At 43.8% G+C, this 16,547-nt stretch overlaps 1 protein-coding gene and 1 long non-coding RNA gene across 4 annotated transcripts in view; one reads left to right on the top strand and one right to left on the bottom strand.

Moving 5' to 3' along the window:
- The first annotated feature begins 820 nt into the window (after positions 1–820).
- The window catches only part of LOC129739304 (uncharacterized), a 28,056-nt gene continuing 12,329 nt past the window's right edge, over positions 821–16,547 (top strand). The window contains exons 1-5 of one of the 3 annotated variants that reach the window (XM_055730711.1): positions 821–1,139; positions 1,204–1,288; positions 1,349–7,824; positions 7,889–7,973; positions 8,034–8,089. In XM_055730711.1, coding sequence (XP_055586686.1) covers positions 1,441–7,506 — 6,066 coding nt within the window. In that variant the 5' untranslated portion in view covers positions 821–1,139; positions 1,204–1,288; positions 1,349–1,440 and the 3' untranslated portion in view covers positions 7,507–7,824; positions 7,889–7,973; positions 8,034–8,089. Of the gene's footprint in view, positions 1,140–1,203; positions 7,825–7,888; positions 7,974–8,033; positions 8,090–16,547 lie in introns of those variants that run through there. The other 2 variants (XM_055730713.1, XM_055730714.1) reach the window with 2 other exon arrangements.
- On the bottom strand, positions 8,489–10,511 carry LOC129739308 (uncharacterized). Its single transcript, XR_008735815.1, has 4 exons — positions 9,927–10,511; positions 9,518–9,856; positions 9,142–9,456; positions 8,489–9,092 (listed from the first exon to the last, which is right to left on the bottom strand). It is a non-coding gene; the product is annotated as an uncharacterized LOC129739308 (long non-coding RNA).

The following is a 16,547-nucleotide window of genomic DNA, read 5'->3' as shown; positions in this document are numbered from 1 at the left end:
AATCTTTTACATGTCCACTTTGCTCAAGGGAATTGATGCCTCGTTATCATTATAATCGTCATCACATGTATCGGAGTCTTCGTACTGACCTGTTACACGGTTAGTGAAAATTTAAAAAAGGTCACACATAAAAATAAATAGAAGCGTGTATAATTAATACCTTTATGAAGATGAAAAATGTGTGATTTCTTTTGGCCATTCAAATTGCTTAACAGAAAACCAGCCAAACTAAGCTTTTCCTCTCTATCGTTATCGTTGTCATGATCATTCCCACTCATATTGGTTGACGCGTTTCCTTTGGGAGATCATTTTTAAAGCTTTGGCCGATGTGGAACGACCATTCTGCTCAATGGCTCACAGAATAGCTTTTTTTTTTGGGATTTTAAACCAGTTGGTTTATTCATCCCCAACAGAATAGCTCACCCAAAATAATTTAGAAATTTAAAATACGGGATTTTTCACGTAAACTAAGCTTTTGTGGCATAACATTGATTCTACGTGTGCCTTGTAGTAACTATTGTATTTCAAATGACTGTCACATGAATTTCACGTAAAATCTAAGTGGGTGGCTTGAAATCTGTTGTCTTCAATTTTCTCAAGCGTGTGGTAGTAAATTCTTATTGGAAAAGGGATTTGTCGTCAATGAGTTTATTGATATTTTTATGTAAAAACTCCAGCAACGGTTATGGCAGCTCGGAGCGTTCAACGTCTGAAGACGAGCGGTAGATCACACGCAACATCGTGCTAGGAACCCAAGGAGGTAAGTGTTCATTGATTAACCCGTCGAAAATTATTTTTATTTAATCTGTGGTTTGTGTTGAGCGTGTAAAAACTGCGCGACTCGGCAGCCCCGTCGGAAAGTGAGCTAAATACATCAACAAGAACGGGGTAAACAAAATAGAAAAAAAGACCGGCAAAAACAGGGAATCGATCTGGATAGCTTGTGTAGCAAAGGGCAGTTTTCAAATTGTTAATTTTCTAAAGTGTTTACCGATTAAAAGGCAGGAAGTGATTTACTATTCATCCATATTATACAGTCTACAAGACAAATCGTCACTTCAAGTGAATCTAACCTGCAAAGGCATAATTCCGAGTCTCGGATCGTTAAAATCAACAATCGTTATTTACAATATTGTACCGTAAGTAATTTATTTAAAATATTAATTGGTTTGCCTAGCTGTAATACAAAATTTGTTAACTAAGGTTTCGAGACTAAATAAGCGAAATAGTCATTCGTTTCCTGATCCATCATAAGATACGTGAGTGCCCGAGTAGAAGAAAACTAAATGTAAGTTTGTTTGAATCTAGTTTAAAGTTTAAAATACTCACAAAATAAAATCTATTTTAGCTTCAAGCTGCTAAAACTTAAGACGCTGCTTTGAGGATTATTTCTTTTTCCGAACACTTGAAGATTTATAATCTTCCGGACATAACCTCAAGATGTCGGATCCGGCGAATGATACGATCAGGAATGCGGAGAAATCGGTCAACAATCGCAACTGCATGTATTGCGAGGAAGTTGATAGCGAAGATGACATGGTCCAATGCGACATGTGTAGCTTTTGGAGCCACTATCAATGTGCGGGAGTTACCGAGGCAGTGAAGAGTGTGCCATGGAACTGCACGAAATGCAGTAATTTGTTGCACGTTCCCAAAATAAGGAAACCAGTTAAAAAGAACGTTTCCAAACGGACGGGAAGTGCCAAAAGCGATGTCGGAACGGAGCCTCGAGAAGGTCGGCCATCGATTCAAGAATCTCTGAGCCTTCTCGAACAAGAATCGGCTGCGATCGAGCAGCAATTGCAGGAGGAGAAAATACTGCACGACAAACGCTTGGAATTGGAGAGATCGGTGAACGAAAAAAGGCGTGCGCTTCAACAAAAGATGCAGGAGGAAAAACTTCGCCAAGAGAAGCTGCAACTAGAACAGCAATTGGCGGACCACAAGGACTTCTTGATCCGGCAGAAGCAGATGCGCGACCAGTTCCGGAAAATGAAAGCCGATCTGAGTCAGGAGTTTGAGAGCGAGGAAGAGGACAGCGATCCGGATGTTGGTTCCACGAAGACGAAGGCGTGGATAGAGACGCAAGAAGATCCCCGCGGCGCTTACCCCAAGAAGCCGGCAGCAGCGCCAAGGAGTTTTCCTCTCACTGTGCGTAACGCGTTGGAGGAACGGCATGGCGAGACAGATTCGGAACAGAGCGGGATTGGGCGCCAACGCAAGCACGAACCATTGGCGACGTCATCGAAAGGCGAGGCTCAAGCGGAGAAGAAGAAAAACGTAGACTCCGACCATCGTTTCAAAGAGCTGTTGGAGCATTATTTGAGGGCAAATGGGTCGCAACAGGAGCCGGAAGCATCCGAACCGGAAGAGTCTGAGCTGGAAAAGCTTGAACAGGCTTTGATTAGGAAGTTGTTAGAACGTAACACGTTAGGACGAGCTTGTAGTGTTAGTTCAGGGCCGACTAAAGAACAGTTGGCTGCACGACAAGCTGCGTCCAAACATCTTCCTACTTTTCGAGGCGAGCCAGAGGTGTGGCCCCAATTCATCAGTTGCTTCGAATACACCACGGAGGCGTGTGGATACACCAATACCGACAATTTGAAGAGACTTCAAGACAGCCTTCAAGGACTAGCCAAGGAAGCAGTACAAAGCCGATTGCTCATGCCTGAGTCGGTGCCTGAGGTCATCGAAGATCTGCGTCAACTGTTCGGTAATCCGGAAAAGCTGTTGAAGTCACTGATGGCGAAAGTGCGGAAGGTACAAGCCCCTCGAGTGGACAAATTAGAGTCGTTCCTGTACTTCGGGATCACGGTAAAGCAGTTGTGTGATCACCTTGTTGCGGCCAAGCTACACGACCACTTGAGCAACCCCATGCTGGTAGCGGAACTCGTCGATAAGCTGCCATCCGATTATCAATTGGATTGGGTACGCTTTAAGAGAGGTAGGACTGATCTTCCTCTTCGTATGTTTGCCGATTTCATGAAGGGAATCGTGTCGGAAGTTTCTGAGGTGGCTGACTTCAACGGGGAGCAGAACACTGCGGTTGCGGAAGGACGGCGAATGTACAAAAGGAAGGAGCGCGTGAATACCCACGACACTAAAGTGTTTCCGGTCGTGCAGAATACGATGCCGGCGAGAACGAGAAAACCCTGCCCGATGTGCAATCGCACAGACCACAAACTAAGGTTCTGTGACGATTTTTCGTCGATGTCATTACCGGATCGTCAAAGGTTGGTCGATAGACTCAAGCTGTGCAACATTTGTCTGTGTGACCATGGGAAGATAAAGTGCACCTTCAAAGTACGGTGCGAGATACGGAGCTGCAAAGGAAACCACCACACGCTGCTGCACAGGCACGAGGAAGCAGTTAACGTTACCGTGGCGGAATGCAACCCACATCATAATGTCGATCGGTCAGTAATCTTCCGAATGATACCGATTACTTTGCATCATGGAGGAAAGGCGGTTCAAACCTTGGCGTTCCTGGACGAAGGAGCTTCAACAACACTTGTTGAGAGCTCTCTAGCAGAATCGTTGGGCGTCGAGGGAACTCCGGAACCCCTGGTCATCGTGTGGACAGGAAATGTTAAGCGGAATGAAGATAGTTCGAGGAAAATCGACCTGCTGGTATCTGCCGTGGATTCTCGTAGAAAGTTCATGATGTCTTCTGCCCACACTGTCGGAGAATTGAAGCTGCCTCTACATAAGGCCTGTTACAGAAGCATCGTAGATAAATATCACCACTTAGATGGAGTTCCTTTGTCGAGTACCAAAATGGAAGTTCCCAGAGTTCTTATAGGCCTCGACAACCTACATCTATTCGCCCCTCTGGAGTCCAAGGTTGGTGCCCCGGGAGAACCGATAGCCGTGCGTTCAGCGCTGGGTTGGGCAATCTACGGTCCTGATTCGAGACTTGAGCAGCAGCAGCATCACTATTTGAACCATCATCTTGTTCAAAGCTTGAACAATCGTCAGCTTCACGATCTGATGGCGGAGCAGTACGCTCAGGAAGAGCTTCATGTAGCACAAGGCAATCCCATAGAATCGGAGGAAATCCAGAGGGCCCGTGAGACCCTTGAATCGACAACTGTCCGAGTAGGAGACCGCTTCGAAACGGGGCTACTTTGGAAGCAGGAGCCTGTTTTTCCAGATAGCTATCCGATGGCGCTGAACCGACTGAAGAGCCTGGAACGACGTTTTCAACGAGAGCCGCATATGAAACAGAACGTGAACCAGCAGATTGAATACTACCTGGCCAAAGGCTACTGTCATAAGGCCACAGCAGAAGAGCTGAAGAGTACCAATCCTTCTTCCGTGTGGTATCTTCCTCTTAATGTCGTGCTGAATCCTAAGAAGCCGCATAAGGTACGTTTGGTGTGGGATGCAGCGGCCAAATCGCAGGGAGTTTCTCTCAATTCTTACCTGCTCAAAGGCCCCGATCTATTGGCATCACTTCCGGCGGTCATCAGCAAGTTTCGAGAGCGACGAGTTGCAGTGGGAGGTGACATCAAAGAGATGTACCATCAGCTCAGGATTAGAGAGGCAGACAAGCAGGCGCAAAGGTTTCTTTTCCGGTTCCCGGAAGACGATCATCCTACCGTTTTCGTCATGGACGTGGCCACCTTCGGCGCTGCCAGTTCTCCATGCTCGGCGCAATACGTCAAGAACCTGAATGCCCAACAGTTTTCCACTCGTTATCCAGCAGCAGCACAGGCCATCGTTCATCGCCATTATGTCGATGACTACTACGACAGCTTCGACACCGAAGAGGAAGCCATCGAGCGAACCAGAGAGGTACGTTGGATCCACTCGAAAGGTGGATTCGAGATCACCAATTGGACGTCTAACTCTACAGCTGTTCTTCGAAGTTTGGGAGTGGGTGGTGGCTCCAGAGAGTCAATCCATTTGAACCAAGACAAGGTGACGGATTACGAACGAGTTCTCGGCATCATGTGGGACACACAGAACGACGTGTTTTCCTTTGCGGTACCCATAAACGCAGCAGCTACAGAGGCAGAACCACCAAAGAAAAGGGGAGTCCTGAGCACGGTCATGTCGCTGTTCGATCCAATCGGCCTGTTGGCTCCATTTACGGTGTTGGGAAAGATGCTCATGCAAGACCTGTGGCGAGCGGGTTGCGACTGGGACCAGCGAATCGACGGAGAGTGCCTGGATAAGTGGCGACAGTGGGTCGCGATGTTTTCTCTGGTTGAGGGTGTTCGGATTCCAAGATGTAACTTTGGCTCGACACCTTCTGACCGATTTGGCCAAATACAGCTACATATCTTTAGTGATGCCGGGGAGAATGCGTACGGAAGCGTTGCGTATCTACGGATTTGTGTGGAAAATACCGTAAAATGTTCGTTGGTGATGGCTCGATCGAAAGTAGCACCGATAAAACTTCTTTCCATTCCACGGCTTGAACTGAAAGCAGCAGTCTTGGGAGCGCACCTGAGTCACACCGTTAAGAACAACCATTCCCTTCCTATTCATCAAATTTTCTACTGGAGTGATTCTCGAACTGTTCTCTCCTGGATTCAATCCGACCAACGTCGTTATCAACCGTTCGTCGGCTTCCGTATCGGAGAAATTCTGAGTCTCTCCAAGCTGACAGACTGGCGCTACGTTCCAACCAAGCTAAATGTAGCAGATTCGCTCACCAAATGGGGTCGTCTTCCGGATCTTTCGAGCGAAGGTTCATGGTTTCGTGGCCCGGAGTTCCTGTACCAGCAGCCGTCGGAATGGCCTCAACAGAATCTTCCCGCTGCAAATACACGAACGGAAATCAAGGCAATACACCTTTTTCACGGTGTTGAGCTTCCAAGTTGCTTTATCGACGTGACTAGATTTTCGAAGTGGAATGTTGCAGTTCGCACCGTGGCATGCATTTTCCGATTCATCTCCAACTGCCGGCGCCGAGCCGCTGGCAAATCCATCGAAGCAGTCCTTTCGACTCCAAAGCTTAAAAAGCTCATCAAGGTTGAAATTCCCTTTGTAGTGGTTCCGTTGCGGCAAGACGAGCATCGATGTGCCGAAAATACTCTCTTCAGGTTGGCTCAGAGCGAGTCGTACAGCGACGAAATCAAGATATTGAAGAAGAATGCAGAATTACCTTTTCAAAATTGGTTTCCACTAGAAAAGTCCAGCCCTCTCTACAAGCTTGTGCCCTTGATCGACGCCGATGGTGTGTTGAGGATGGAAGGTCGTTCTGAAAAGGCAGAGTTCCTCCCTTTCGACCTTCGCTTTCCAATAATTCTACCAAGATCTCACTACGTTACAGATCTTTTAATTCAACAATACCATGAAAGGTTTGGGCATGGATTTCGAGAGACGGTGAAGAATGAAATCAAGCAACGTTTTCTGATTAGCGGTCTTACCAATTTGATAAGACGAACCGAACGAAGCTGCGTGTGGTGTAAGGTCCGAAAATGTCTGCCGAAGAATCCACGAATGGCTGCACTTCCTGTACAAAGATTAACTCCATTTAAACGTCCATTTAACTTCGTGGGCATTGATTACCTGGGTCCTGTTGAAGTCGTCGTCGGCCGCCGCAGAGAAAAACGCTGGGTTGCGGTGTTCACGTGCATGGTTGTTAGAGCGGTGCATTTGGAAGTTGTCCACAGTCTTACCGCGCAATCATGCATCATGGCGATCCGCCGTTTCATCAGCCGCCGAGGTCCAGCCTCCGAATACTTCACAGACAACGGGACGAACTTCCGAGGTGCGAGTAAGGAGATAATCCAACGGGTACGAGAAATTGATGCTGTTTGTGCCGATGAATTTACGACTGCTATCACGAGTTGGCACTTCATCCCACCTGGAACACCCCACATGGGAGGGGCGTGGGAAAGGATGGTGCGCTCGGTGAAGCAAGTCATGGCCGCTTTGGACGACGGGCGTCGATTGAACGACGAAATCCTCCTGACTACGCTTGCTGAAACTGAGGACATGATCAACAGCCGGCCCCTAACTCTTGTAACCACGGACTCAGTGATGGGTGCACTTTGTCCAAATGTCTTCCTGCGAGGTTCAGATCCCAACGAGCCGCATGAAGTCATTCAACCTACGCATCCTGCAGAAGCACTTCGGGATGCTTACAAGAGATCGCAGCAGCTGTCCGACGAGTTATGGAAGCGGTGGATTAGAGAGTACGTGCCGACAGTCAACCAACGGTCCAAGTGGTTCTCCGAAACAAATCCTCTTAAGAAAGGGGATCTCGTATACGTGGTCGAAGGCAGTCGACGCAAAGCATGGGTTCGAGGAGTCATCGAGGAGCCGATCGTTTCTGGTGACGGAAGAGTCCGTCAAGCTTTGGTACGCACAACTGGTGGTGTTTTTCGACGTGGAACGGCGAATCTGGCGGTACTAGAGATTGCTGACAGAGTCCAGACGGTGGGTCCAGAGAGTGCCGCTCATCATGCAACTTCTGATACTGGTGGTAACGCTGATCCGGTGGCTCCAGAGAGTGAATCCGGACCAGGTTTACGGGTGGGGGACTGTTGAGCGTGTAAAAACTGCGCGACTCGGCAGCCCCGTCGGAAAGTGAGCTAAATACATCAACAAGAACGGGGTAAACAAAATAGAAAAAAAGACCGGCAAAAACAGGGAATCGATCTGGATAGCTTGTGTAGCAAAGGGCAGTTTTCAAATTGTTAATTTTCTAAAGTATTTACCGATTAAAAGGCAGGAAGTGATTTACTATTCATCCATATTATACAGTCTACAAGACAAATCGTCACTTCAAGTGAATCTAACCTGCAAAGGCATAATTCCGAGTCTCGGATCGTTAAAATCAACAATCGTTATTTACAATATTGTACCGTAAGTAATTTATTTAAAATATTAATTGGTTTGCCTAGCTGTAATACAAAATTTGTTAACTAAGGTTTCGAGACTAAATAAGCGAAATAGTCATTCGTTTCCTGATCCATCATAAGATACGTGAGTGCCCGAGTAGAAGAAAACTAAATGTAAGTTTGTTTGAATCTAGTTTAAAGTTTAAAATACTCACAAAATAAAATCTATTTTAGCTTCAAGCTGCTAAAACTTAAGACGCTGCTTTGAGGATTATTTCTTTTTCCGAACAGTTTGTTTGTGTTTTTTTCCAGATTCGGAAAAACTTCTGGAAGTCTTGTTATGTTCGCTCATACTTTGGCGGAACTCCCGGAATTGATGTTCGACAAATTCATGGCCCAAGGAACAAGTTGTACAAGGTAAATTGTCTTTCATGAAAGTATTTTAATTTTAAATAATTCATATTTTTCAAATTTTATAGGATCGTAAAAACCAACCTGCATTGATCAACCTCCCGGAATCCAGATATTTTTTTTCATTCAAGTGATACTGATTGCTGTAGTGAACGTGATTAATTTAGTGGTTGTGATTGTTAATAAAATAAATTGATATTTATTTTCATGTTTGTTATTCTTATTATTATTTCTAACAACAAGAAAAACGAGAAAGAAAAAATCAAATCGACCAATATTTCACACATCTTTCACCATGGGGCTTGTGATATAGCTCAGTTGGCAAGTCTGTTGCCTCCTGAGCCGATGTCCACGAGTTCGAGCCCAAGAGTAAACATCGAACACAGTTGTACCCGGATAGTTTTTCAATAACGATCCGCCAACTGCAACGTTGATAAAGTCGCGAATGCCATAAAGATGGTAAAACGACTATAATCGAAACAAAAAAAAAAAAAAAAAAAACATCTTTCACCATCACACTGTGTTGAACTGACTACAAGTTCACGTAAGTTGTAGGTGAATTTCATTTAGCATCAATTCCTATAGGGATGCGTTTACATATTCATTTAGTAGCTTTTACGTGAAAATCATTTGGATAAAAATTATGTTGTTTTTCACGTAGCCGCTACGTGTAGATTATTTTGGGTGCTTGAATTCCTAGTTCTCTAAAGTGGTATCGAACAAATCAGCTCAAGTTTCTTCGTTGGCCTGAATTGCAACGTCCTCCTCTCTGCTTGGTGTTTCAGGTTGTTCCATGACCAAATAGTAAAGACAATTGGTTGACGTGTGAAACTTCCATCGTGGGCAGTTTCGTATTCCGCAGTGCCACCCATCGATCTACAACTAAAAAAAATGGTCAAATCGATAAATGTGAATTTGAACACTCTTTTACCAATCCGATAAAAATCCGCTAGTTTGGCCACCTTCGGGTTGGAGACAATAAACATTATGAATTCAGATGCTCAGTTGCGTGGAACGATGCTGGAAATTCTTTTCCGGACTTTGAAGCCAGACCCCAGAGACCAGATTTGGTTACGATTCGCTGCAACTTTCAGGGTTCCCTGCTTGTCCTTGGTCCATTCTTACCGATAGAAAACGGCATCAAACATCAACCTGCGGCATGTTGTGCGTGACGCCAAAGTTTGTGGCCGTCTTGGTTGGCAATAGCAGTCAACAGTTGCCAAATTTATCATTAAGGGCACCAGCACTGTTAAAATTAAATGAGGTTATAAACTAGGGAAATAAAAATAAACAGATAATATACTTACGGTAGACGCGCTGATCATCCGGATTTTCGATTCAGGTTCTCAGGAACTCTTTGCTAATATGATCCAGGATTGAGGCAATCGAATTTTCTGCCTAACCACAATCTCCCCCGGTACCAACTCTGCGCTGTTGCAGTTTATACGGAGGATTTCAACTGCCCTGGTTTCCAGTTCCTTAGTAGCAACCGAGAGAGTCGGGTCGTTTTCGTCGGCGCGGCGTCGAGCGGGAGTTTGATTTTTCCTCAAACGTTTAATGTTTGAAGTTTTTTATTCGATGCTTGAGTGGCCAGCTTAACTTTGAAAATTAAAGTGACAAGATGTGGCTATATTTGCAAATGAAGTCTAGAATATCAAGAAAAACGTGAAATGGATAAAGCTGGCGACGTCTTCGCGAGCGAATTGAAAGATTTACCAATCGTTGACTACATTCGGGAAGTTTCCGGTGGTTTCTAATATTTAATGGTGGAAAGTCTTCAGTGCCGAAGAATATACATTTCCGATTATTTTATGTTGATTTGCGCGGCGCATGGAGGTGTTCTAGTTAATTAAACAAATTGCTGCCATCTTGGATTGCGGCATTTTTCGCACAAGTGTTTTCGGAGGAAATTTATTGGAATGGGAAAGAAAAAATAAGTGGCGATGCGATGTGTCTCGCTCAAATTTACGCGGCTAGATGCGTCCAATGCGGTTATATTTTCAATACGTGTGGTGAGATTGATCAATTTTATTATGGTGTGAGGGTGGAAGAAAGAAGAGAATAGGAAAATAGTGTTGATGAAGTGTTGCTAAAATAAATGCAAAAAAGCATCAATGATGGGGAAGTTGCTGCTCGGTGCTTACTGTCGTGTGTGTGAGTGTATGGGCGTCGAAAAAAGGCAGTGAAGATAAAGATGCATGTCTGGGGTAGTGTCTCCTGCTCTCAGTAAAAAATGAGAGAGGGTTTTTCTAGAAATGTGCTACAACGCCGATGGTTTTTTTTTTCAAAGAAGGTGCTGAATGCAATTTGAAATGTCTGAGAAGTGGTGGTTATTTCAAAGAGGAGCGTTTGGAAAATTACTTCTCCAGCCTGACACGCACACACTTGCGTAGTGTGCGCTGAGGGAAAATGCGAAAAGGGTTCTGACGGTACTAGTTCGATATGTTCAAGTATGCGTCGCGCGGCCTACTTTGGTGATTTCAAGTCGATTCAATTTTCTACTTTTGGTGGATGAGGTAAAAATGAAATGAAAAATAAGAAAAAATAACAAGAAGAAAGTGAGAATAAGTACTAATTTGTTAGAGAAAAGGCTATCTTGGGTTGGTTGTACGGGGGTAAAGTGTTCCATATGACGATAAGAAGAAGTTTAGCGTGAAAATTGTTTGAATGGGTGGGGGAGATGGGGGTGGATGGTTTTAGGTGCACTTTGTGGGGTAGGTTTATAAATTCAGGTAAGAAGGCTGGAGAAGTAATATGATGGTAAGATACTCAACAGTTTTGAAAAATTTAATAGGTAGGTATATACACGGATGCCGGAATACCTGCAGTAAATTTATAAAACTCTCCATTTAATAAATTTTTAACAAGTTCTGTAGTTCATTGAAACATTCTTCCAATATTAACTCATACAGATACACGAAAAACATTCATTCCACAACAGTATACACGAAGCCATGGTGTCGGGTATGATTAATAAGAAATGCTAGAGAAATCATACTTTGATAAAACTGCGGTGAATCCGTGCACCCATGGTGGATGATCAACATACAACATAGGATTTCAACTGCCCTGGTTTCCCACTTGCCCTCCCTTCTCCTGGCCAGAGAACAACCCCAACTTTCACTTCTAGCAGTGCTTCTGGTGCATCTTGGGAATTCGTATCCGGATCTTTCACAAAAACCACAAAACAAATGGTAGTTGGTTTCCCTTCCGGACTGCTTTCTTTTTCTTTCAGCTTGCAGGTCCTGTATGCATTGCTAGTTTTTTAGCCCTGGAAAAGAAAGTTGATACTATTCAAAAATATTTCATGCAAAAGAAAGTAAATAAAAACTTACATTTCAGCTGATAATTTTAGAAAAACATGGGAATTTTCGCACCTCACAAAAGCACCTCCAGTCCAATCCACCACCACGAGTTTTTTTTTCTTCATTGAGTTAGGACACACGACACACTCGAATGCACCAATACTGAGTAAATTTTTAGGATGATTACTCGTATCTTTCAAAAATATTTTTTTGTCATTTATAGCGAAGACGCATCGAAAGTGGAAAAGTTTGGTGAACATTTGAAGATTATAGAATGATTACACGAATAGTTACGATACATGTAATCAGAACAGAATAATATCAAAGATTTAGTGTATGATATTTGATTATGCGGGTTGATGATTGGAAAAACTTCGTGTTTTACAAGAAATCAGAGCACCTGGCATCCCAGCCAGCCAGCAGCCAAACAGCCAACTGTCAAATTTCGGCTGCGTTTCGCCCCCTCCTCCGCATCCAACCCTCGTCTACTTTTTGCCAAAGTGAGACCACCATATCTAGATTCCATCATGGTCTCAAGTCTCAGGTCTTATTATTATTATTATTATTATTATTATTATTATCATTATTGATGAATAAGATGAATAAATATCTGAAGCCTAGTCCACCCCAAGTAACAATTTTAGTTTTATACTAATCTGCTAGCTGGCTATGAAACTTTGTTATAAAACAACGTCAAGTCATATAAACTGCATTAAAACATTTATAAAACCCTTATCAGTGTAAAAAGGCCCACCTACAGGAGGTTCTGAAGAACACATTTCAAGTACTTTATAAAACCTTGGAGGTCTCATCAAGAGCTGATGTGAGATGTCAAATTTTTGTTTGAGTAAATAATTTTCTGCGTGAATGTTTATTTTCCGAACAGCGGTTTTAACACTGATTTGATTGAGAAAAAATATTCTGACTGAATGACATATAAAATAAAATGGTTCTATTAATTCAAAAAACAAAAAATATGTGTTATCGATCAAATTAATTTGTTAAGTAAATTGTTTTTCGCTAAACGACTGGAAAAAAATGTTGCGCTTCAAAATTCACCGATTAGATTTTCGAGATACAGCCAAATAAAACATGCGCCCCATGAATTTTGTGAAACGAAAGGTCTGTTTATTAAAAATTTTGGTCATTAAAAAAAGTTACGTTAGGATAACCTGATTCGTGTCCCCTACGTCAGTATTTTATATAAATTTTGTAGGTTTGAGTGGTCTTCCGTCAAGTATTTCATTGCACATAATTGTTTGATGAGAAAATTTATTCGATTAATGATTTAATTGTCCATTAAAAATGGCGATTCATTACAAATACCACTTTGCGTTAGAGAAAACATTTATGAGTCCAGAATCTCTTAATTTTGCTCCTTACAAGATCAAATAAACTGTTCCCTGATCTTTCTCAGAGCTCAGTGAATTGAAACATATTACACAACATAAAAAAAATAATTTTATTATTCACGACAACTTCAAATAAAAGTGAACACCATTTACACTAATTTATTATTTGCTTCACTTTAAGGTTTTTAAATGTATCACTTTTTATTAATAATCACTGCAAACGGCCATAGATTTCAGCTGGCAATTCCGGCAGCCAACACAGCATTGAACCGGCGGTGTAATTTGAAAAACCATCCTCCGGAACCGGCAAATCGATCAAAGTGAACTCCCGGACAATGTGGGATGGGTTGTATGTCCGGGACAGAACCACCGAATTGCGGACGACCAGTTTAGACAACAGATGCACTGGCTGCATAACTCCGAAAATGACCTACAGAAATGGATAAAAGTATATTTTTAACAAGATTAAGATGATCAAATCTTAAAAATTTACCTTCTAAGTGTTACGAATGGATGAGAAAACAAAATTATGTCTTCTTGTTCTTACCATCGTATACAAACTTTTGACATTTCGTTTTGGTTTTGGTCTTGCAGAAGCTTTTTATACGACCAAATTGCTTTAAAATTTTGACGTCTTAAATGGATCGAATTTAGGTTGCACCGAAAGGTTTTGTAAGTGCTGTATAGTTGTCTTGTAAACCCAAATAAAAATCACTAATAGAACTCTTGCTGAATTCATGTTGAGTTTTATTAGAAGGTTGTGTTATGGTTTTGTAACTATCCTGCAGCCAATTTATATAGAGCTACACAAATAACACACGACGTATTACAGGACACGACACTTAACGTTCTTACTAACGGAAAAAAGGAACTAAAATTACCTTTTTGTCGACCGGTTTCGGGCTCGATGTTGCCCATCTACAGGACGATGTCCGACTGATTCCGCAGAAGAAAAACACTAACACCTTCTTCTGCGGAATCAGTCGGACATCGTCCTGTAGATGTCATCGAGCCCGAAACCGGTCGACAAAAAGGTAATTTTAGTTCCTTTTTTCCGTTAGTAAGAACGTTAAGTGTCGTGTCCTGTAATACGTCGTGTGTTATTTGTGTAGTTAAAAGTTCTTACGTTGGCACAAACCACTAAAATGAGTTATATAGAGCTCTTCTGAAAATATGCTACACAACCAAGGACGCTTTTTCAATCCCATTAAAAAACCTACGTTTTAATTAATAAAACCTTGAGGTGTTTAAAATGTTGCTTGGGCACACTAGGAGACGGTTCGTCTCGAGACGGTCTCAGCGTCTCCCATTTTCTTCGGGAGACATTGAGACCGTCTCAGGTTTCCAACAACAACAACAGACAACAAAGTTCGTCTCATAACAAAAATCGCAGTTCATGTTGCCTAGTGTGGACTACGCTTGACATTTTTCTGATAGACAGAGCTAATAAAACACGTGTGGTTTGTAGGAAGTCTTACAATGGAATGAAAATTTATATGGTTGCTAACTATAACTAATAACAACGGGTTACTTAGTTCAATACTCCTCCTTAACCGGTTGTTTCTTGATCCCCATCGCTTCACGGTTTCTCTCCAGCTTCACACGTTGCAGGGGTTTCGTAAGACCATCAGCTACTTGCTCTTCTGTGCAAATGTAATCCAGATCCACGATTTTCCTTTCCAGCGCCTCATGAATGTAGTGGTGGCGAATATCGATGTGCTTCGTGCGTGCCGTATATCCACCGTTTCTGGCGATACAGATTGTGCTTTGATTATCACAAAACAAACGAACGGATTCTGATTTGCCGAATTGGGATAACAATCCTCTCCACCACGACGCTTCTTGAACTGCAGCGGAGACAGCCATATACTCCGCCTCACATGTCGAAAGTGCCACGGTGGGTTGCCTCTTGCAGGCCCAGGATACTGCTCCACCTTGGAATAGGAATACGTATCCACTAGTTGATCTGCGATCGTCCATGTCCGCCGCCCAGTCCGCATCGGAAAATCCAACCAACTTTGACTCGCCGTTCTTCGTATACTCGAGCCTCATCGAAGATGTTCCACGCAGGTACCGCAGAACGTGTTTCACAGCTTCCCAGTGAGCGCTGCATGGATTTTGGTTGAAGCGACTCAACATATTGACCGCAAAAAGGATGTCGGGTCGGGTGCATTGTGCCAAATACATTAAGCAGCCAACCGCCTCTTGGTATGGAACCTTTTCCATACGCTCGCCATCACGTCCATCGCTTGACATCTGCTTGGTAAGCTTGATAACAGGATTCAACGGGGTAGCTACCGGCTTGGCATTCTGGATCTGGAACCTTTCCAGAACGGTCTCGATGTATGCCTCTTGGTCCAACGCAATGGTGTCCTCCAGTCGGGTGACTCGGATGCCCAAGCAGTTCCGCACTGGTCCCAAATCCTTCATTCGGAACGTACTGCTTAGCTTCATTTTGATGTCATCTTTTTCGGTCTTGTCGCTTGCGAAAATCATGACATCGTCAACATAAATGGCAACGAACAGCATTTTGCCACCTTTGCAGCGGTGGTACAAACACGGATCGTATTTCGATGGAACCAAGCCGAGCTTTTTCAAAGCTGCATCCAATTTCCGGTTCCATACCCGGCTCGATTGCTTGAGCCCGTACAGCGCCTTTTTCAGGCGACATACTAGCGGCCGCTGTCCAGAGCGTCCAGGTTCTTCGAAGCATGGCGGTTGTTCCATAAAGATTTCCTCTTCCAAATCACCCTGTAGGAACGCGGTGATTGCATCCATCTGGTCGATGTGTAGATCGTGCTTGGATGCCAGGGCGAAAAGGTATCTCAGGGAACTGTGACGAACCACGGGTGAGTAGGTTTCGTCGTAGTCCACCCCCTTTCGCTGAGAGAATCCTTTGATGACCAGGCGAGCTTTGTAACGGTCAACGTTCCCTGCGGCGTCGTGCTTCGTCTTGTAGACCCATTTGCACCGGATGACCTTCCGCCCCTTCGGAAGTTCAGTCAAGGACCACGTGCCATTTTCGATGAGTGCGTTGTACTCCTCCTGCATCGCCTGTTTCCACTTCGCAGAATCGCCTCGACCCAGAGCCTCAGCATGCGTTGTCGGATCGTCATTAAGCATGACATCCGCGGCCTTCGGAACGATTTTTGCTACAGCACCCAGCTGTTGCGAATTTCCACCTTCAGTAGACGGACCAGCGGTAGTGGACGACCCAGTAGTAGATGATGCCTGTGAAATATTGCGACGAGGTAGACCTTTGCACGTAATCGAAAAATCATCATACTTGCCTGGAATCTTGTGCTCCCGACCGCTTCGCCTCAACACCTGTGCCCGAGGTGGTTGATAATTTTTGCGCGGGGGGAGCACAGTGATGGGGGTCACATCAACAATTGTAGCATCAGATAAGTTACCGTTTTCGTCGCTTGATACCTCGGCAACACTTTCGCAATCGGTGAAAAATTCGTCATCTGTTTCCGGAACCTGATTGCTGCCTTCAGATGCTCGTCGATGTGGTGCTGATTCAGTACGGGGGACCTCTTCGATTTCAAACTGCACCATGGTTGGTTTGCGGTCGCTCGGCGTATCGAGAACCACTTTACCTTCATCGATGAAATCAACCGAAATGCTCTTGAATAGACGTTTGGCCTTCATGTCGTACATCCGGTAGCCTTTTGTTT

The sequence above is a fragment of the Uranotaenia lowii genome, chromosome 1 (assembly GCF_029784155.1).
Source record: "Uranotaenia lowii strain MFRU-FL chromosome 1, ASM2978415v1, whole genome shotgun sequence".
In the NCBI taxonomy this organism is placed as follows: Eukaryota; Metazoa; Arthropoda; class Insecta; order Diptera; family Culicidae; genus Uranotaenia; species Uranotaenia lowii.
Note: the sequence above shows the minus strand (reverse complement) of the source record. Positions and strands in the feature narration are given on the sequence as shown.